General features: G+C 44.8%; 1 protein-coding gene across 4 annotated transcripts in view; it reads right to left on the bottom strand.

The window, feature by feature from the left end:
* The window catches only part of A2ML1 (alpha-2-macroglobulin like 1), a 61,403-nt gene that overhangs the window by 37,996 nt on the left and 237 nt on the right, over positions 1-23,170 (bottom strand). For 2 of the 4 annotated variants that reach the window (XM_080987705.1, XM_080987703.1), the window contains exons 1-11: positions 15,128-15,281; positions 13,163-13,346; positions 11,487-11,643; positions 9,715-9,767; positions 8,336-8,356; positions 7,980-8,139; positions 7,061-7,145; positions 5,852-5,984; positions 4,884-4,998; positions 3,052-3,161; positions 2,215-2,382 (exon numbers count right to left, since the gene is read on the bottom strand). In XM_080987705.1, the coding sequence (XP_080843831.1) occupies positions 2,215-2,382; positions 3,052-3,161; positions 4,884-4,998; positions 5,852-5,984; positions 7,061-7,145; positions 7,980-8,139; positions 8,336-8,356; positions 9,715-9,767; positions 11,487-11,643; positions 13,163-13,346; positions 15,128-15,198 (1,257 nt within the window). In that variant the 5' untranslated portion in view covers positions 15,199-15,281. Of the gene's footprint in view, positions 1-2,214; positions 2,383-3,051; positions 3,162-4,883; positions 4,999-5,851; positions 5,985-7,060; positions 7,146-7,979; positions 8,140-8,335; positions 8,357-9,714; positions 9,768-10,801; positions 11,055-11,486; positions 11,644-13,162; positions 13,347-15,127; positions 15,282-23,170 lie in introns of those variants that run through there. The other 2 variants (XM_080987704.1, XM_080987706.1) reach the window with 2 other exon arrangements.

Genomic DNA, 23,170 nt, shown 5'->3' on the forward strand with positions numbered 1-23,170 from the left:
AATTTTTATTTATACCCCGCCCTCCCCAGCCAAGACCGGGCTCAGGGTGGCTAACACCAGGTATAAAAATAATTGATTAAAATACAACTTAAAAACAAGATTAAAATACAACATTAAAATGCAGCCTCCTTTCAGTAGAAACTCAAATCAAAAACAATCACGTTGTGTGTGAAAAAATAAATAAATTCTAGGTTTCCCTCCCCTATTATTATCAGGAGCACAGCACATGGAGAGGGGAGATTTAAGTGCTTCCCTCCCCATCCATGATCTCTGAATCCCCACCCCACACATTGGTGCCAATGGAAGATCCCCGAACGATAAATGTGCTGGGGGGGGGGGGGATGAATGGGGAGGGAATGTTTAAACCTCCCCTCTCCATATGCTGCAATTGTGACAACAATCTGGGGTAAGGGGGATGTTGCTGGTCTTTAATTTACAAAAAAATCAAATAAAAAAAAAATCAAATCACAACTTTATTGCTAACCATTTGGCATGCGAAGTTAAGACCTAAGATTAGGAGAGCGTATGTTGCAGCAAGCAGCACCTAAAGCCAAATTCAGTATGCATTTCTTTCTTCAAAATTATTTTTCTATTCATGTGTAACTGTATACAGGGTTATTTAATTGATTGATTCAGGTGACAGCCGTAATTAGATGCTTGCGTCCACTGCTATTTTTCTAGAGAAAGAGGTGCCGGAACTCACTATGAACACCTCCCTCATTCTCTTCGACTGGGGAGCCCACCTGAGAGGGGCTGGAATGGAATTCCGATGCGTTCTGGCTGCAAAAAGCCCTGCTTGTGTCTATTAAATTAGCAGCTGTCTTGACTCAAGATATGTTTGATGCAACACTACCATCTGGTGGGAAGTGGGGAGAAGCAGAACTGATCCTGTATGAAAGAGGATACAGCCAGTATCACACTTCAGGCCTAGAACATCTCTGTCCCAAAATGGCTTTGTATTGTATTGACAATGCAAGACCCATGTTGCTCCTTCACAGTATGTCTCCCATCTGCTTCCTCTTCCATAAAGCACCACAAGAGCGTCTTACAGGCAATTTAAGCCTAATATATAAAGAAGAACAGCTCCTGTTCCTAGCTTCTCCTCCTTTCCCACCCAGTTCTTAGTGATTCCCTTCCTGCATCTGATCCTCTGCTAATATATCCAGAGTGGACTCTGCTCCACCTGCCATGCTTGTCTCATGTATGGCTGCTGAGGACTTGTGTCTTATTCTGCTTCCTTAAAGGTAAAGGGAAAGGGACCCCTGACCATTAGGTCCAGTTGTGGACGACTCTGGGGTTGCGGCGCTCATCTCACTTTGGTCGAGGGAGCCGGCATACAGCTTCCAGGTCATGTGGCCAGCATGACTAAGCCGCTTCTGGGGAACCAGAGCAGCACACGGAAACACCGTTTACCTTCCTGCCAGAGTGGTACCTATTTATCTACTTGCACCTTGACGGGCTTTCGAACTGCTAGGTTGGCAGGAGCTGGGACCAAGCAACGGGAGCTCACCCTGTTGTGGGGATTCAAACTGCCGACCTTCTGATTGGCAAGCCCTAGGCTCTGTGGTTTAACCCACAGCGCCACCTTACTGCTAGGCAAACTGGTCAGAGTTTTAAGGTAGATCACGATTGCGGGGTGCCTGTGGTAGATCATGGTAGATCTCGGGACCCCTCCCCCCCTAAAAACAACTTTGATGATCTCCCAAAAAAAGCTCAACAATTTTGTTCAATCCAGAATCCAGTGGGTAGATGACTGCCAGGTTTTTTTTATAGTGGGAGTAGATTGCAGTCTCTTGGAAGTTGAACAAGCCTGGTTTATAGAATGTTAATGAAAGTTTGATATCACTGCTTATTCTGTATTTTAAACCATACACATTCTGATTTGGGGGAGGGGTGGTCTATAGCAGAAAAGTGGCATAGAAATAATTTTTACCACCCTAACTGCATTACATTAATTATCCTCCAGATGTACTTTGTTCTCTGCTGATTAATAGGCAGTTGGAAGGAGAAGCTAGAAAAAAAGCCATTTGTCCATCAAACTTTACTATGTGTTATAGTCTAGGAGCTGGAGCAAATTCCAAGCATGGCTTTTCCATTCAAGGTTTCTCATGGAAACAAGGAAGTCTGGAGAGAATGTTTTTGGAGTCTTGTTCTGAAGCCATGCCTTTCCTTCTTGCTATGTGGTGTACACAGAATGCAGAGCAGTATCCTCACCTCCAGAGAGACCCCTTTCCCATTCCACGCTTCTGTGTCTAACGAAAACTCAGCTATGCCATTGCTGTCAGTAGTAAGCAGCATGTTGGTCTGGTTGTTATTTAAATTAATTACTAAGAACACATCGTGGTTCTTCATGATGGAGCCGTCTCTTTGCAGGGCTTTGAGCTGTGAGGAGAAAGAGGAAGAGAGCTGAGATTTACTTACATCACTGAAATTATCCACGGTTGCTTCTCAGCTGCCTCATGACATCCGTCATAGTCTTCAAGAAACATTTAGAAAACAAGTCCTCTGTTAGAGGGTTTAGGTGATAGATCAGATGCAAAAGAAAGAGGACTTTCAGAGCAAAGAGAATCTTCCCAAAATGGGGGAGAAGATGGGTTTTCTCTCCAATATATAAAATTGTAATGATGTTGTCACACTGCAGTTTGCTTGGCCACAGACAGGTGGTTTTGCAAAGTCTAGTGTGGTGAGCTGGTGAGCTGCTAGGAGGGCGGATGGCACAGGTGTGGCAAGAAGAGATGAGAGATGGAGATGCAGACCCAGGTGAGATGAAGAGGAGGGAACTAGAGGATGGATACACAGGCAGGGAAGTGACCCAGGACCACAGACCAGGCAAGATGAAGAAGTATGGCAAGTTCTGAGGCAGGTGAGATGTAAAGGGAGAGGTATGAAGGGTTGGCAAGGTATAAAGGGATGGCTGATTTCACCAGGTGTAAAGCGAGGGAAAGGAGGTTTGGCAGGAGAGTGTTTGTTTGAAATCCTGTGTTCAATTGAGCTCATTTGTAATATTGCACTAAAGAGTACTAGGAAGTTCTTAAAAATTATAGGCATTACCTTTCCCCTGAAGGGATAACCTTGATGGTAGTAATCATCTGTCTCCACAAAGTTCATAGATCCAGCTTGATCAGACATATAGAATTGACGAGCAACATTTGCTTGTACTCCTGTAAAAAACAAACACAGAAAACCCTGCCTAGCAGTGTCGGATATTTTTGCAAAGTATAACACAGCATGCACACATCGTCCTGGGGGAAAAAAATGAGCTCCAATATTAACCAGAATACTCTGCAATCCTAACTGATACAGACCAGAACTAGTCAATGATGGTGGATTATTCAACCATAGGTAGTAGAGACCTTAGAGTACTGGCACTCAGTAGATGCCAACGTATGGTTATTTTTTCCTCTTTTTAAAAAGGTTGGTTCGAAGCATTCTGTTGTGCAACCAAGAAACAGAAACTAAGACATGGCTTTGCAGATGACAGGGAGAAAGAACACTACTTGTCTATAGCCCTATTCAGGCATAAGTTCTCTGTGTTGAATCAACACGAGGGTGGGGGAAGGGAGAGAGCAGGGACAAGCTTGATAACTCCACCCCCTGTTGCCATTTCCTGCTCCATGGGTTGGAGGGCAACCATTTGCCCGGCGAGGAGCCTGTTCTACACAAGGAGGCTCACTGTGCAACATAGCAGGACCTTTTCAACGCATAAGACAAATGCCCAAGTTGGGCCAGCAACTCATTGTTGGCACCCTATTGTCTCAATAGTCAGGGGTGAAGTAAACCACGGCGTTAGCAGTACCAAAGTGACATCTCTGGGGCAGTGTGTATCGAGGTCCTGGGCTGCCCAGACAACAAGACTGCCCTCTCGGCCTTGCTGTTGTGGTGCAAAGTGTAATAATAAAGTTTAAGGTCTTATATATATAATAAATGTTCATAAATGTACCAACCAAGCGCGTACATAGATCAGCACAAGAAGACCGACCTGAAACCATTTTGACTCCCAAACTGACCAAATGTTTTCTCTGCAAGGAGGGAGGGGGTGAAGGAACCTTCCTATTGTCTCAGGAATTGGGAAATCACCATCTCAAAGGAATGGTCAGACTACCAGGAAAGGCAATCAGATAAGGCATTATCAGATAACCTGACAGACAGGAAAAACAACAGCATTCAAATTTCTGTTGTAGACCACCTTTTCTGTGATGTAGGTATGATGTTTGTGGGGGGTGGTCTTGGGTTACACCCCTGCTGTGATGCAGGTATGATGTATGAAGGGGTGGTCTTGAGTTCCAGAGCAGGGAATTTAAAATGTCTATATAAGGGCGGGCACACCTTGATTCTTAGTCCTCCTCCTTTCATGCGTGTGAGGGGAGCACCCTGTTGCAACAGATCAATAAAGATCAGGCTTACTAGCTGCTTTGCTTCTCAATATTCTCTGGTTGGCCTGTTATTTTCTCCTACCAATAAGGAACCCACATAAGGACTCTATATGGGCTCTTGGATACCCCATAAGGGAAAAAGGGCAGATTTTGTTTACAACAAAAGGAAATCAGAGCAATACATTTGGCACCAGCTTGGCTGCAGGAGTTGCCAGAAGGAGGTGTACAAGATACCATCTGACCGCCTTAGGGACTCCACTCCAGATTTGTGTGGGGTTTACTCCTTAGCCTTTTCTTCTCCTGAAGTTGAGTGGTGTACATGGCCCTGTGGCCTCTCCTCCACAGATAATCATGCCTTCCTTTAATAGCGTTCTCTCTCTCTTTTGGGTGAGGGTGTTCCCCAAACCACAAGCAGATTTGAAAGGAGATATTTCCTTTGCTCAGTCTCTCACCTGCACTCCAACACACACAGCCCTCGCTCCTCATATCCCTGCAAACACCAGAGCTTACCTGTTCCAGCTTCTTCCAAGGAGGCCTCCACATCTATGCTGTGGCTGTATTCGTAGCTTGATGGTCTGAACTGTGACAATTCCACAGCAGCAGAGAAGCAACCAGTCCTGTCAGTCTGAAATAAACAGTCAGTGAAGGTAGCTAAGATGCCAATCATTGGCTTCAGGAAAGAAGACACATTCATGGAGCCTTCCTCCTACTCCTCAGAAGGTTGTTACAGATTTGGGGTACTAGAGTCTATTAGTGAATAGTAGAAATTAATGAACGTCAGAATCTAGCTAATAATTGGAGTACCGAAGAGAAAATTTCAGGCCAGTGGAAAAATACAGGATAAGCTTCCTTTCCAAGCCAGGGCCTCACCTGGGATGGCACATTTAAGATTTTTGGAAGCATCAGGTTATTCCTGAGCCCCCTCATTTCCACTGTCCTCCAGCCCTAGAGCTTTTTCTCTCCCAGTCATACCACCAACTTGGCATAGCTGTCAACTTACAGATTTGAAAATAAGGGACCAGCCTTAAAAATAAGGGATCAGCAGCCAAAATAAGGGATTTTAGTCAACCAGCAGCCAAACGAAGCCTCAAGCGGTGGTTCCCACAGCGCAGCAACCCGGCAAAGGGGATGCAGCAAGGAAAACCACCGTCACCTCTCTGCTGGGAAGCGCTGAGCAAAGGCGAGTCCCCAGGCAACACGGCCGATTTGATCGGCACAAAGCATGCAAGCTCCACCCCCCAGTCGTTCTTAGACTCCTTACTGGGTGAGCAACACAGCCAAGCAACACAGTTGGAGCCTCCCTCCTCCCTGGCCCGCAGGGAGGGAGGGAGAGGAGCTGCTTCCTTTGAAACCTGGGAAATTTAAGGGACATCATCAATAAGGGACAGCAGCGGGACACGGCGCTGGGATAAGGGACTTTCCCGCCAAATAAGGGACAGTTGACAGCTATGCCACCAACCCCTCTTGATCACCATTACCTGCCCTTTGAAATCCTGGCAGATGTCTGTAGGCGGTGGAGCTGTTGTATCTGGTGACCTCCAGAAATAACGGTAAGCTTTCTGGCACAAGGATATTTGCATTAAACCCTGGACCGGCTTGCCGTATGTGTACCTAGAAAGGGGGAGGCGGGGAGTAGAGATAAATCCAGCCATTACTTTTTATTTTCCTTTTTCTATGTGCTGTACACAAGCCTAGCGTTGCCAGCTTTTCTTTGGCAGGTCCCCTATGTCTTTAATAGCATCAAGATGGAAAATTAAGATGAGAAACTTTCCCTATTGCTTTATATTAATGCAAGGGAAATCTTCCCTGGTTAAATTTTGTACTTGTCATGCAAATGCTAAAGGTACACGAGTACCTTTTCAGAGGGTGTGTGTGCTGATAATCTGATTTCTGCCCCGCTATGCCACTCACACAGACTTCAGCTATGCCGTGATACTCCTTGAATTTCCACAGACAGTGTTTTAATTGATACTTCTCCACTTAGCCTGAAAACCACCCACTATTTTGCTTTCAGCTAAAAATAACATTCTTAGTTATTTATAAACCTTATTCCAAAGGAATCAAACTTTCGATCTTTGCAGTTAATTGTATTCACTGCTTAGATTCATCTTAGCTCCTTTGTCTGCATCCATGGTGTTAATGCTGTGAGTCCCTCCATTCTAGGCTCAGGTTGTAGATATGTGTAAATAAAACCATATATCCTAAAAACATCACAGTCTCCGCTGAGCTTCATTCCAGGGAAACTGGACCCTGGAAAGCACTGGAAACCCCTGGAGTTGCTCCTTGCTCAGAGACTGGGGAGCATGTGCAACTATCAGATTTGCACAAAACCGGGAAACTGCAAAAGTGTGTGCTGGGAATTTACAATTGCCTGACTGTGTGCTTTTGTGCACTTCCTGGGAATTTAAAAAACAAAACAAGGTGCATGTGCAGCTTGCATGCCTTATTGGCATTTAGACGACATAACAAAATCAACAAACCAAAAGACAGGGGCAAACACAAAAGGGAATGAACGGGAAAGACCAAAATTGTTCCTCATAGATAAGTTCAAATACTTGCAGGTGTGGACTACTCCAGTCTCATTCCAACAGAGAAAAAGTAGATAAACAGCTAAATAACGCTCAAATGAGGTCATGAGCTCTGCTCTGCCCTCCCAAATAAAGTGATGAGTGCTCTGATATGTATACCTGCCACAGACTTTTAGAGGAAAGTTGCTGTCTGCTGAATAGATGATAGCAGGCTGTACCACCACGACTTCAAATTTGCGAATCACTGGAGAAGAAGAAAGAGAAGAGACTGTTACACGGTACACCATGAATCAGCTTGAAGAGAAGGTGTGTTGGCATTTGGCATGTTTTAAAGTGGGTTGATTCAAACTGTTGCCTTTCCTTTTTACTTATGAGAAGAAGAAGAAGAAGAAGAAGAAGAAGAGTAGTAGTAGTAGTAGTAGTAGTAGTAGTAGTAGTTTGGATTTGATATCCCACTTTATCACTACCCTAAGGAGTCTCAAAGCGGCTAACAATCTCCTTTCCCTTCCTCCCCCACAACAAACACTCTGTGAGGTGAGTGAGGCTGAGAGACTTCAGAGAAGTGTGACTGGCCCAAGGTCACCCAGCAGCTGCATGTGGAGGAGCGAAGACGCGAACCCGGTTCCCCAGATTATGAGACTACCGCTCTTAACCACTACACCACACTGGCTCTACTAAGCACTACGAACTTAGATACAGAGGCAGTTAACAAGTTTACATGCATTCTTTTCCAAACTGACATTTTCTAATAAGCAGAGACTGGATTACTTCACCTGGGAGGTTTTTATGATGCTGTTATGGAGGCTGTGTTGCAGAGGTAGAAAGGACTCTACAAAACAGAACTTCATCCTGCATCAACAGTCTGAACTAGAACCATGGCTTAACATGTACCAGGTGTGCCCAATGGAACATTACCACCTTTAAACAGGCTTTGTTCACCAGGTATCAGGCAGGTAGGCTCCCAAATCAGTGGGTAGCGTTTTGAGGCAGATGTTGTCTCCAATATCTGTTGATAGAAACTGAGTTCTAACTAGTGATGAATGGAAGAGACAATGCTTCTCCAAAACTCATTTCATACCATATTCAAGCACTTCAAAGCTTAAGAAAGCCTTCCCATGATCCACAATGATTCTGTAGACCCCCAGCATTGGTTCAGCAGCCAACTGGTAGGACAGTTGCACAACCCCATTGTCTGATTGCACATTATTCCATTGTGCAATTCGGTTGCCTGCAGGATCCTGCAATCACATTTTTATAAAAAATAAAACACATGAATTATTGCAGCACATACCTGCAGAAGGGCTAGGAAGCATCTCTGAAAGGGTGGAAGTTCTGCAACCTCCTCAGTCTTCTCCCCTGCCCTCCACCCCACATTGGTGTGTGTGTTTCAAATTACATCTGAAGAAGATCCCTGGGAAACGTGAGGGTACTCACCTGCAACTCCACCAGCTGATGCTAAAGAAAAAAACAAAAGGCAATCCCTTTAGTCTCCAGCAGGAGTAATGCGTCCAACTATAATTCCCATCCTGCAACTCATCAAGTTAGGGGAGGGAGTGGAAAATCTGTGGCCCTACAGATGTTGGTGGAATGCATTTCCTACCATTCCTGACCATTGGTTGTGCTGGCCGGAGCTGACAGGAATTGGAGTCCAAGAACACTGGGAGAGCTGCAGCTTGCTCACTCCTGTAGATGTAAAGTATGAGCAAGTACCTTTAACTGCAGATAATGGAATTTTTTTTCTTGCAAACGCGTTTTGCTAGGCAGGCAGAGAGGAGGAAAGGCATATTCTTGCTCCTCCGCTTCTAATATCTTCAGTGAAATGGCACCCCAGCCTCTACACTCTGGGATTTTATGCCCTCTGGGTCAATAAATCCTAGCCATTCAGAAACTTCCTGAACATCCCATACTGTTGCCATAGCTACAATGTCATGTCAAGCAACTGAAGATTCCCTATTTAGCTTCCTCAAAGCTGCCAGGTGTTCAGAAAACTGAGTGCAGAAGATCTGTTGAACTTTGTTGGGGCTTTTTATTTTTTTTACCTGTTCTGAGTGCAGACAAACCATTTCTCCATGGATTCTACATCTGGTGCGTGGGAAATAAAATAAAATAAAAGCTATTTGGGAGGTTGGTTCAGCCTTCCTCTCATTCCTATCACTTATGAGCACATTGTCAGCTCGTGTTTCTAGCGATTACCAAAAAAACCTACAATCTTGCTGTTTTTGGAACCAGGCCAGAAAGAAAGTTTGCAAGAAAGAGCTGGGCTCTCTCTTTCACCAAAATAAAAGCTCTGAAAAATCCCCCCAATCTTGTGGATTGGGAACTCCTAAATGCACCATCGATCACTACATGCAAGCGCAAGCTGCTCTCAGAGCAGACTTCCTTATAATAATAATAATAATAATAATAATAATTTATTATTTATACCCCGCCCATCTGGCTGGGTTTCCCCAGCCACTCTGGGCGGCTTCCAAAAGAATATTAAAATACTATGATACATCAAACATTAAAAGCTTCCCTAAACAGGGCTGCCTTCAGATGTCTTCTAAAAGTCTGGTAGTTGTTGTTCTCTTTGACATCTGGTGGGAGGGCGTTCCACAGGGAGGGCGCCACTACCGAGTTGTTCCTTCAACAAAAGCGGCTGTCAAGAGTTTTGTTACGCACAGATTTGTCGAACTCATCACTAAATACTTTTGTACTCAGGTGAGGAGAAATATAAATGGTGGAGGAGAAGTGTCCAGCCCAGGTCATGCCCATCTTGTCTTGCTTATTCCTCCCCGCACACACCCCCTCCGCACCCTGTTCACATTTCTCACCTCAGTAGCCAACGGTATAAATCCTTCATCCAGGGTGATGATTCGAAATTGCACTGCAACAGAACAAATGCACAAAATGACCCTCTTAAAGTGCAGATCTTACGAGAGGGTCTCGTTCCCCACAACAGTGCAGTGCTGGAGCACAATGTGTCTCTCCCAGCCTGCCATCTGCCAGCCGAGATTGTTCTCATCTTTGTTCAGCTCCCCCAAGTCTCCTGTTAAGGCCCCAAACTCTTCCAAGGACATCACGCCCAATTAACCCGACAACCTGCCAAATCACCTGTCTCTGTTCATAACTCAGGACAAGGGCAAGCACAGTTCTCTTGCATTGCCAGCAGCGGCGTAGCGTGGGTTATCAGCACCCGGGGCAAGACAAGTAATTTGCGCCCCCTAACCCGGGGCAAGGCAAATAATTTGCGCCCCCTAACCCGGGGCAAGGCAAGTACAGTAATTTACTCTCCCAAGCAGCAGCAGCAGCGAGGCTTCTCTTTCCCCCGCGCTCTCCTGGAGCTGCCTCTTTTCTTTCCTTTTTTCCCTTTCTCCAAGGCTTTTCGCTTTCTCTCCTTAATTGATTCCTCCTCCACACCGCAGCGTTTCCTAGCTGCTTCCCCCCCTTCCCCTCTCTCTCCTCCTCGCTCTGCTTGCCTTGCCCTGCACTGGCAGCAGCAGGCGCAGCCAGACCCCCGCCAGCCAGCCCGCCCGCCCGCCCACCCGGCTTCCTCTCCTTTTTTTGCCCGCGGCAGAAGGCTTCGCTCTCCCCCTTCCGCAACCTCCTCGCCAAGCCGAGCGAGCGCGGGCTCCCTAACCTGTGGATTTTAGTAGGGGCAGAGAGCTGCTAGTGCGAGCGCGCCCCCCGCCCATGTTGCGCCCGGTGCGGCCGGCCCCCCTGGCACCCCCCACGCTACGCCACTGATTGCCAGTGGCCTTCAATGGTACCATGTTGGCCATTCTTGGCCTTCTTAGTAGTGGCACCTGCCCTGTGGAACGCCCTCCCATCAGATGTCAAGGAAATAAACAACTATCTGACTTTTAGAAGACATCTGAAGGCAGCCCTGTTTAGGGAAGGTTTTAATGTTTGATGTCTTACTATGTTTTAATGTATTAAATGGGCTGGGGTAACCCAGGAATTCCTCTGCAGCTTGTATTTTCCCTCCATATGCCCAAATAATCAAAATCCTACCATTTATTGATTTCTACAGTTCCCTAATAGAGTCTGTTGCCTCATATCTGTAACATGCTCTAATGGAGAGATATATAAACTGTTATGTACTAAGCTTGGCTCCTAAAACAATAGGCAAGTAGGATCCTAGAATGCAACAACTGATTGGCTTGCAGGAAAAGACCAATCAGGCTCCAGGAGGAAGTTAATCAGCCTATTAGGCTGGTAGGATCGTAGGATCGTAGAATGCAACAACTGATTGGCCTGTAGGAAAAGACCAATCAGGCTCCAGGAGGGAAGCAGAATCAGGCAGGCAGATGGGACTCATTGTGTAAATAATGTATATAAAAGCCTGAGGTTTGGGGGGCAAGTCAATCACTGTTTTACAAGCTGCAGTAAAGAGCATGAAATCACTACAGGACTCCGAGTATATTTCACACATACATTAGGATTACGCACAGCTCTGCAGTAACCAGTGGTGTCATGGCCCAAAAATGAAGGAGGGCTGGTATGCCCTCTTTTACTATCACATTACTATCAAAAGTGCCTGCCACTAGCCCGACTTACATATTAAGAGCCAGCCCACCAGCCTTAGGGACTCTTTTCTCCTTACCCAGTTGTCCTGGAGAATAGATGGGCTTGTCCATCTGCAGAAAAGTGCCACTTTCCGCTTTCTGAATAAGAACCTGCTTCTGCTCATCTATCTTCCCCTGGGCATCAGAAAGTCGGATGGCAGCAACTTCCTCCGAGCCATCTGCAGGGGGTGGTACCTGGTTTACACAAGTCACTTAGCGTTAACAGGATTCCCCAATCCAGGAAGGATTAAATGCATGCATTTGAAAGGAAAGGGTGAATGAAAGAGCAGGGAAATGGAGAGAATGGGGCGGTGGTGGAGGGCTGTGACGCACACAGGTCAAACCCCCTACAGATGTTTCCTATTGTCCTGGAATTCTAACAAAGGACAGCATGACGGAGAGACCACATCGGGAAGTGAATAGGCAGGATCCAGTAATCTGAACACTGGACCTCCATGTGGGAGCATGATTTAACTATTGTATGTTCCATCCCTGAATGGAACTCAAAGCAGCATCTATGGGGTTGTTGCAGTTTAGCCTTGCCAAGTAGGCTGAGAGGGAGGGAGATTGACCCACAACAACCCAATGTATTTCATGGATGAGAAGAGCTGTGAACTGGACACATCTACAGCCAAAAGCAACACCCTTAACACCAAACCACAATGACTTCCCCAATGGACAGGGCTTTGGCCATCACAAAAGGCATTTCCGTGTGTGATTTTTAAAGTACAATTGCAGTGTTTTGTGTGATAGACAAAGCACTCCATGCTTTAAAGGGCAACTGTGCCTTTAATTTAAAACTTGTTTCATTCATTCTCAGTGTGTGCTGATGTGCACCTTCTGCGCCAACTTCCACATTCCTGCTGAAAACCTTTCTATTCCACCAGACTTATGCAGGCAATTAAGAATACATTCTTCCACAATGGCTAATTGATGTCTGTTTTTAACCTCTCAATGGTTTTATGCTTTCATTCCTGTAAACCACTTGGATATATATTTTTACGACACAGAGGAATAAAGATATTTTTTAAATAAATAAATAAGATTTATATACCACCCAATAACAAAAGTTGTCTGGCTGATCTGCTGGTTCTGCCTCTTTTGTTGGTTTGTGTTGAGCCTTGTGTCACTGGGTGTGGAAAAGAAAGAGTGAACCCTTTTGAAGGGACACTCTTTGAGCAGCAAGGACTCATTTTCTCTGTGGCAGGAACACCCCACAATAAAATAAAATAAAATAATAAAATAAAATAAAATAAAATAAAATAAAATAAAATAAAATTAAAAAGCCCTGCTCCTAGCATCTGTTCAGGCAAGCACAGACTGGAGTGATAGGAGACTACAGTCTATAAAATGGGGTACAATTCAAATAATTACAGGAGGAAGCATGTACCGGTAAGTGGCAGAGGGCTGCCACCTCTACCTTTCCTCAGGTTAGTGTTTCCACTACTCTGGGTCAAACTGACAACTTTTTTCTGCCCTCTTAGAAGTTGGACTACAAAAATTCTAAAAACGATCCTGAGCAGGTGGAATGTTCTTGTGCATTCCATGACACCACACCAGCTCAGCTAATCAGTGTCAGAGGTGAAGCAGCATGGTATAGATCAAAGGACACCATTCTTCACAAGCACAGTTGATGCTTCTGATTTATACTGTGTACTTTATTATTATTTTTCATGTATCCAGACCAGATTAACTGCTGGTATACATCACTCACTGTGAAAGTCAGGCACTTCAGCTGTTTCTCATGCCATCTGAATCCATCCAGCAGAACATGGGTCTTGTTCTTAGTCTCCAAGGTGATGCTGAGCACTACAGATGTTTCCACATCACCCAGGTCCATGCACAACTTATCATTGGATGGGTAGTTCAGACGGGCTGGAAGGACCAGCATGTATTTCCTGAATGCAGAAGATGAGAGGGAGAGAGACGAGAACAAGAACACACCTTTCTTTAGAGAGAGAGATTATTGGCAGGCAATTGGTCCAGTTATTTGCACTCTAAATGGCATTCCTGCCTGAAATCCAACACTCTGCCTTGGTGTACGGCAGCTTCCTATTTTCCTATGATGATTTTGCACATGCTGATTATTCTTTATTGTATTTTAATTTTTAATTTTATTTTAATTTAACTCAACCTTTACAGGCATACAGAGAAAACAGGGATATGTGGGTCAAAACATAACATTGGCATCTGTTCACAGATAAAACTATACAGGCATAGTAAGGTTAAAAAGTAGTGGGTCCAAATGTTTGATCCCCATGCTGAAAGAGAGGTTAAATTCTTCTGACTCCTACAGGGTTTATTGAATTTCTGTGGGCATGATAGAATGGAGAAAGTAGCAGAATATATGAGCAACGCTGTGAAACTACAGCATCACAAGACTTGAGTGGTACTCAGTATAATTTATGAGTCACCTTTGAAGGATTTATATTCTGAAAGGCAGGATAATTAATAATTGTAAGTGTAACCACAACAACAAACAGAACAGCAACAGCATCTGTACTTTCCTAGTTGCAAGACTCTCCAGATGAACAGATTTTGTGCAGCAGAGTTGCGGAAGAACCGGTGCCTGTCCAAGGCTCTAGAGGAGAGCTGCTATGAGAGTAGCCAATGCTTGTCTTGGACCAACAGTCTGATGCTATAAAGCAGCTCCATGTGTTCAAATGAAGTGGAAAATGAACAAAGCTATCCCTTCATTAGAATTCTGCTTAGGAAACTACATTTACTGCTTTTGTCTCAGGGGTCCATCTGATTGGGCTCATCCACACTCCTGCTTGTGCTGTGCCTAGTAAGCACAGGTCCAAGTGGTTTTCCCCTTACCCAATTCGTTTCCCAGGGAAAACCAGCTCTTTAGTGATCAATCAGAATAAATGGCAATCCAGGAAAATGTGAATTGCTGTTTGCTCTGATTGAGCGCTAAAGAGCAGTTTCCCCCACGGGACAAGAGGAAGTGTGGAAAAGCCCAATGAGTCTCCGGCATTGTGCCTACTTGCTACATCACTGTTCTCCAGCCTTGGGAGTATTCTTCAATGTTGGGTCTCCGCATGTTGTTGACTTACAACTCCCTTCATCCCTGACCACTGGCTAAGCTGATTGGGGATAATGGGAGTTGTAGTCCAACAACATCTTGGGACCCAAGGTTGAAAAACATGGTCAGCTACATGATTGGACAACACATAACGGACAACCCACCTCTTTTGATAATCTCCATTACAACTTTTGACTTCCCTCAGAAAGTCTTCTGATGTTTCACTCAAATGGGAACCTCCAAATTTGCCTCCAAATGTTTCAACAGCTGAAAATTGGTAGCAACGCTACTTTTCTTCGTCATAAAAGTCCACTTTGAGCTTCCTCTCAGAAGACTGTAAGTTGCTCCAGGAAAGGCAGCAACTATTACCTAGCATTCCCTCTTGGTTAACCTCACTCCTTCACTCTCCCTTGCAGGCAGGTGCCTCCTTCAGCCCTTCTGCTTTTCCTTTCTTAACCACTGATGCAAATTTCCATCTGTTCTTTTCCCTAGCAATACATTCACCCTAATAGCCCCCTCCCCCCACTCAATATACTCCTTCATGGCCCTCACAACTCTGAATTCATAAGGACCAGCTTCTCCCTCCCAGTCATGTCCTCTATGATTCTGTTTCCCTGAGATCACAGGTCTTCCAACCACATAACAACTTACGGGATGGAGTCATCTGCACCAGCTAACTCGAGGAAGGGAGCAAGGCCACTGAGAATGAGGAAGAGCCACATTTCTGTGGAGACCTGCCTGCAGAGGGCACCGCAAATGTCCAAGCAGGAACTTGGAAGAGGGAGGACTCGACGTCTCCCTTAACTTGCTTCTCAGCTTATCTGATCCTCATTTTATATCCTCATTCTGCCTAGCGTGTGACTCTTAAGTGGCCTCTATGCCCAGTGTTTAAGAAATATGATCCGCCACCTGAGGCTCACACAGAGAACAGGGAAGGAAAGTCAAATACAGCAGGTGTGAAAGAAGCTGGCTTTGGGACAGAGAAGCTGGCCAGACCACTTACTAACATGCCCCCTTCCCTTTTCTCCTTCAGAGCATGCAAACACCTATGCACTGCAGTGGTCTAAATGTTTGTGCAATATACATGGAAGAACAAAACCCCTAGATGTTCAATGGTGGGCTTGCTCTTACAGCTCCAGCATGGACCCCCTTTTCACCCTAAGGTCTCAAGGCCCACCTGACACTATGCCTTGCTTCAGGACAGGTATGCCCTTGTCTCTCCCTTTCTTGCTTTCCTTTTCATGTGAGGGCTACGAGAAATGTCACTCTCTCTCTCTCCTTAGGCGTTTGATAGAGGTGCTTCTTCTACTCTTTGAATCAAGTATGAGTTGCTACCTGCTTATATTGTCACTTTGTTGTCCAAAGCAACTTCCATATACAGTCATACTTTGGAAGTCGAACGGAATCTGTTCTGGAAGTCCGTTTGACTTCCAAAACATTCAGAAACCAAAGCACAGCTTCCAATTGGTTGCAGGAAGCTGCGTCAGACGTTCGGGTACCAAAGAACATTTGCAAACTAGAACACTCACTTCTGGGTTTGCAGCGTTCAGGAGCCAAAACGTGCTAGTACCAAGGTGTTCAGGATCCAAGGTACGACTGTATTCTGTCACACTCATTTCATGTAATAAGGCAACCTTTCTTTATTCCACTTGTGAGTGAACTTCTTGTGGGCATAAGGTTAAGGGCAAGCACATATCCAAAACAAACGTATTTTATAACCCTTAGCAAAAGGTCCTAAATATCTTAGTTGTGCATGCAGGAATGCACATGAGTGGAGGACACATGTGTGGGTTCAGACTCACACCTGTTAACACCCTGTTTCTACTGGGTCAAATACATGCTGGAAATGCAAGGAAAATGAGGGCACCTTTTACCACAAGTGGTGGACCTGTAAAGTAGTAAAAGAATTTTGGGAGATGATATATAAAGAACTAGGGGACATGGGTGGCGCTGTGGGTTAAACCACAGAGCCTAGGACTTGCCGATCAGAAGGTCGGCGGTTCGAATCCCCGCGACAGGGTGAGCTCCCGTTGCTCAGTCCCAGCTCCTGCCCACCTAGCAGTTCGAAAGCACATCAAAGTGCAAGTAGATAAATAGATACCGCTCCGGCAGGAAGGTAAACGGTGTTTCCATGCGCTGCTCTGGTTCGCCAGAAGCGGCTTAGTCATGCTGGCCACATGACCCAGAAGCTGCACACCGGCTCCCTAGGCCAATAAAGCGAGATGAGCGCCGCAGCCCCAGAGTCGGTCACGACTGGACCTAATGGTCAGGGGTCCCTTTACCTTATATAAAGAACTGAAAAAAAAAAGTTTAAAATAACCTTTTCTAAAAAAAACCCAAAGCATTTCTTCTAGGAAATACTAAGGGACCAGAAGAGACTTCTTATGTATGCGGCCACTGCTGCCTGGATGTTACTGGCCCAGAGATGGAAAGAAGACAGAGTCCCTATCAGAGATGAATGGCAGATTAAATTGATGGACTATGCAGAAATGGCAAAAATGACCAGAAGAATTAGGAATCAGGGAGATCAAAATTTTAATAAGGAATGGGGAAAGATATAATTTATCTTAAAACTCACTGTAAACAATTAAAATTATTAGTAGGATTGAAATGACCTTTGTGGTTGGATGTTGGACTATGGTTATAAGGGAGACTTAAGAGAATTGGATCAACAGAGAAGATGTAGGAGCAAAAAGTTAACATAAGGACCCACAAAGGGGAAGAAGAGAGTCCATGGGAGTTTATGGAATTCTCTTTTCGTTTTCGTTGCTTGATGATGGTTTGTACATTCGAAAATTCGAAAATTAAATAAATTTATGTATAAAAAAACCACACACCTTATTTCAACTGAATAAAATGACTTGTACAGTGGTACCTTGGGCTAAGTACTTAATTCATTCCGGAGGTCCGTTCTTAACCTGAAACTGTTCTTAACCTGAAGCACCACTTTATATAATGGGGCCTCTTGCTGCTGCTGCTGTGCCGCCGGAGCACGATTTCTGTTCTCATCCTGAAGCAAAGTTCTTAACCCGAGGTAATATTTCTGGGTTAGCGGAGTCTGTAACCTGAAGCATATGTAACCTGAAGCGTATGTAACCCGAGGTACCACTGTACTGTCCAACAGCCTGTGGCTCAGAGGGAAGGGCACTAGGTCTTTTCATGTGTCTGTCAAGTGTCCCACTTTACAGAGGGCGGTCCTCTATTTGAAGGTGTTCTCTATTTGTTCGGTCCAAGTCTGGTCAACAGACTAAGCAGGCACAGGAATCTCCTGGTGCCTTCCCCACTATTCAAATTATAGTATTTATTTCTAAATTGGTGCCTATATACTGTATTATGATATGCAGATTGCGGTTCTTTAGTTTGGCAAAGCATAACTCGTTCCCCCTAGCCTTCCTGTTTGGGTCCTGGGCTGGTTTCTCTCCTAAATAGATGTAGTGAGCAGTGCATGTTATGCATGAGGGAATTCAATGAATGAATGACCTTTCTGATTTCACCAATGACACCATAGAAAACAGAAGCCAGTGTTTTCTCTCTCCCTCAAAGAGAAAATGATAGGTTACATTAATAGGTGGGATGTGAAAGAATTTGCATAGGGTTCTTGACCAACAGCATTTTCACTTATCACTGAGGACTTGTTTCTGCAGGCTATTATTTCAGGGGGTTAGTGACTGAGCCATTGTTTGTTTTCTTTTAGATAAGGATCAGGTGTTTGTGTGGTCTGTGCTTTGACATTTAGGTCCAATCATTTCTGCTGCATTAAAATTAGCCAAAGTCACCCAGCGGCTGAAGGCTTCCAATTCATATTTCAGTATGCAACTTAAGCTGCTTGCATGTTCAATAGGTCAGGCACAATTCCTTCTTTGTAGATGCTTTTGGTTGCTTCAATGGGCATTATTTGCAGAAATGCCAACCCGATAACGTCTTATGCAATCTGCTGAAACCTTTATGTTCTGTTAACAAAGACTTTAGCATTCCGTGGTTGTTTTTGAATGAAAACCCTTCACAGACAATACTCAAGGGCCAATTAATTCTCTCAGCCCAATTACATGTTCCTCTCAGCCCAGCTACATGTTCCTGTCGAAGCCAGGTGAGGGGCGCCAATGGGTCTCAAACCCTTGGTGACTTAGGGACTTCCCCTGCATGTGAAGACAGGCTTCGGCAGATTGAGTGGATGAGACCAATAGGAAATAAACAGCTACAGTGGTACCTCTGGTTAAGAACGTAATTTGTTCCGGAGGTCCGTTCTTAACCTGAAACTGTTCTTAACCTGAGGTACCACTTCAGCTAATGGGGCCTCCTGCTGCAACTGCACCGCCACCGCCACACAATTTCTGTTCTCATCCTGAGGTAAAGTTCTTAACCCGAGGTACTACTTCTGGGTTAGCGGAGTCTGTAACCTGAAGCGTTTGTAACCCGAAGTGTTTGTAACCTGAGTACCACTGTATATGACTTTTAGAAGACATCTGAAGGCAGCCCTATCAGGATGTTTTTAATGTTTGATGTTTTATTATGTCTTGATATATGCTGTGAGTCACCCGGAAAGCCGCCAAGAGTGGCTGGGAAACCCAGCCAGATGGGTGGGGTATCATCATCATCATCATCGAGGTGATTTCTGCAGGTGCTGTAGAGGGAAGTGAGGGGCAGATGGGGCTTGTCAACCTAGGAAGGTAGCCCCTCTAGGAGAAGGAATACTCTGATTCTAAACCTCCATTGCCTTACAGCAGGCATAGCCAAACTTGGCTCTCCAGATGTTTTGGGACTACAATTCCCATCATCCCTGACCACTCGTCCTGTTAGCTAGGGATGATGGTGTTGGTTATTTTGCAGATTAATTGCTCTGCAGAAAGCATGCTGGGGAGACCACACATTCAAGAAATGCAAAATAACTTTTGCTAGGTTTTAATAACAAAAACCTCCTTTTACACTAAATTACAATATATCAATAAGTACAACCCATTCACCAGGGTACTGAGAGAGCTACATGCTGTTCTTTATATACCATACCCAACAGCTTAATTAATACAACTTAACAGCACCTGCTATACTGCTTCACAGCTGTAAAACTGGGTCACATTATTTGCTCTGGCCCTTAAAGACAAACACATCTTGTGAAACAATAATGAAACCTAAAATTTAAAGAAACCATTCAACGGATGGGAGTTGTAGTCCCAAAACATCTGGAGGGCCAGGTTTGGCCATGCCTGCCTTACAGGATATCTTTGGTAGAAGAAAAGGCTATGGAGTAAACCCTAATAATAATAATAATAATAATAATAATAATAATAATAATTTTAATAATAATAATTTTATTATTTATACCCTGCCCATCTGGCTGGGTTGCCCCAGCCACTCTAGGAGACTTTCAACACATATAAAAACATAATATAACATCAAACATTAAAAACTTCTCTATAAAGGGCTGCCTTCAGACGTCTTCTAAAAGTTGTGTAGTTATTTTTCTCAACTGAGTCAGCTCACACATTCTGCTGCCCATCTTCAAGGGTACAGTGATCAAAGGATCAAGAAAGCAAGTGTTGCATGTAACACAAGTCAACCTGTTTTATATGATTAATAGACAAATAGGTAAACTGACTCCACTGAAAATCCTTGTGCTTGGGCTTACACAAAAGCCAGATCTCTGTTAATAATAATAATAATAATAATAATAATAATAATTTTTAAATTTATATCCTGCCCATCTGGCTGGCTGGGTTTCCCCAGCCACTGTGGGAGGCTTCCAACATATATAAAAACACAACAAAACATCAAATATTAAAAAACAAAATATCCTATACAAGCAACAAACAAACCAACAAATCAATAGAAACCAACAACAACAATGTTGTATTAGATCTGTGGTGGTGCATTCGCCCATGCACATTTGATTCTTCATTCATCAAGCGATGAACCTATTAGCCAACCCTTAAAAACAGAGGGGAAAATAAACAGCTTTGGCATAGTAAGTACATTTGTAAATCCCTTCTTCTTGTAGAACTATGAAATCAGTACTCTTAGGCCCTATCTCTTTGCTTGGCTGTCAAGGCGCTGACAGGATGATCAGGTCCTTCAGAGAGGGTAAGAGAGGGAGATGCGAGGCTAACAGAAAAAATACAAGGAGCAACCCTTCCAGTGAAGAAGTTGCTCAAACTGACATCCAGCCCCTCCTTTGCTCCTTAGCCCTCCGAGCCAGGACTCCTCCTCTGTAATAGTCTTCTACGGTGAACCCCAGGAGCCTCTCTATGTATGTACCTGCCTGGCCTGTTGCTCAGCAGCACGTAATATCCTTCATGATCTGGGAGTCAGTGGGGCCAGAGAAGCTGTCCTGTGGGAGAGATGAAGGATCTGGTTCCCCTCTGTTGTCTCTGTCAGAGTCTGAATCCAAACTGGAAATCTCATCACCCTTCCCTGGGCTGAGCCACCTGCCTACTTCTGTCTTTCTGTGACCCCTCATTCTTCCTGCTTCTACTACCTCCCAGCTTGTCCCCTTCTCTAAGGTGTGGCCAATTTCCCACCACCAGGATCCAGGATTTAAGTCGTCTTCTTCTGTGCCTTCCCTGGGGGACTCTTGGGTAGGCAGCTCCCACTACTATTCCTAATCCAGCCAGCCCCTGACATTGGCTGAAGCAAGGCTTCTGCCAGTCCCATTCCTCTTCCCTTGCAATGTCCTTGGGGTGATAATTAACCTTGAAGGGTCCCATCAAAGCTGAAGTTCTGGCATCCTGGACAGGTTACACCAGTTTTAGAAAAAGGTTGCTAGGACATCATCATAGCTAAACTGGTTATTTCTGTCTCTTTAGATTTACAAAGTGATGCAAGCAATACCTTACGGAGCTTCAGAAAACTTTCTGAGAAGTGTCCAAGGGAGAAGATCTCCTTGCTGCCTTTTAAGAGAGTCTGCAAACCAACGCGGAGGTTGCCTGCAAATTTGTCTGCAAATTAGAGCCTAGGGCTTGCCGATCAGAAGGTCGGCGGTTCGAATCCCTGCAGCGGGGTGAGCTCCCGTTGATCGGTCCCTGCTCCTGCCAACCTAGCAGTTCGAATGCACATCAAAGTGCAAGTGTAAATAGGTACTGCTCCAGCAGGAAGGTAAATGGCATTTCCGTTCGCTGCTCTAGTTTGCCAGAAGCTTAGTCATGCTGGCCACATGACCAGGAAGCTGTCTGCGGACAAACACCAGCTCCCTTGGCCATTAAAGTGAGATGAGTGCCACAACCCCAGAGTCGTCCGCGACTGGACTTGATGGTCAGGGGTCCCTTTACCTTTACCTAGGTCCACCAAAAGCTGAGGTACATCCTTCTAGTTCTCAAGAAAGCTTACATATGGAGGGTCCCTCAATTGGGACAAGGTGATAATAGCTACCCAAGCTGATAACAACTAGTAGCCCCTTGTTGTATCAGTTAAAATGATGGTTTATAAGGAGGGACTGTGTGTACTTTAAGCTAAAGAAAAAGAGGGGTGGACTTGCCCACTGTAACCCACATTCTAGGTCACAAAAAGCTGCCTTATGCAAGAGTAAAAATTGTGCAATTTTTCACATATTCAGCATAATTACTTTTGCTTCTTCTAGTGTTGAGGAAGAGCAAGGAGCTATCTAGGGTAGCAAAGCCACTGAAAATCTCCATCTGTAAAATCCTCTGGTTTCTGAGCTTTTACAAGGCTACGATCACATAACTGCAAGCTTGCCTTCACGACCACAGGGCTAGAAGCTTGCTTTTTTAGAAAGAGAAAGCTGCCGCAGATCTTAGCCAGATATTCTCCGCTCAAAGCTCCATCTACAAAAGTTCTCCAATGGCCTGTGATTAAGAAAGGCCTATGATCCAAAATGCTGCCTACACTAGTGCCAGTCTTCATTAGTAGAAACAGATTCCTGCCAGAATCTGTTTTGGGTAGGTCCTAGAAGGAATCACGTGGGATGCGGGTGGCGCTGTGAGGTAACCACAGAGCCTAGGACTTGACAATCAGAAGGTCGGCGGTTCGAATCCCCGCGACGGAGTGAGCTCCTGTTGCTCGGTCCCTGCTCCTGCCAACCTAGCAGTTCGAAAGCCCGTCAAAGTGCAAGTAGATAAATAGGTACCGCTCCGGCGGGAAGGTAAACAGCGTTTCCGTGCGCTGCTCTGGTTCGCCAGAAGCGGCTTAGTCATGCTGGCCACATGACCCGGAAGCTGGCTCCCTTGGCCAGTAAACGAGATGAGCGCCACAACCGCAGAGTCGTCCGCGACTGGACCTAATGGTCAGGGGTCCCTTTACCTTTAGAAGGAATCACAGCATGAGGAATTTAAGCAAAGGTGCGTGTGGAGTGTGGATTTGGGAGGGCAGCAAATAGCATAGATAGCACTTTGAAGAATATGTACTATGGAGTGATGATGAGTTTTCATATTAGCTGAACTGAATCCTTCCATCAGAGCGCTTGAAAGGTCCTGGATAACATGCTTATGGTGCCAAAATGGAATTATAATGGACACTTTGGCTCTGAATGTTGTGTGAGTATGCCTATGAGGACTGAACAGAGCAAATGGTAAAATGCTTGAGGAAATAAAAGAGGACTGGACACAGCTCCTAAAAGCAACCATGGCCATGAGTTCCTTTTCCCAGTTGAAAAAGTCCACATTTCCCATAAACATAGTCTATTTCCTCCCATTCCTGATTATTCTTCTCCAGCAGCACCAGTAAGGTGATTCAAAAGGAGAAAGTAGA

Source organism: Podarcis pityusensis (assembly GCF_964106645.2).
Source record: "Podarcis pityusensis genome assembly, chromosome: 17".
In the NCBI taxonomy this organism is placed as follows: domain Eukaryota; kingdom Metazoa; phylum Chordata; class Lepidosauria; order Squamata; family Lacertidae; genus Podarcis; species Podarcis pityusensis.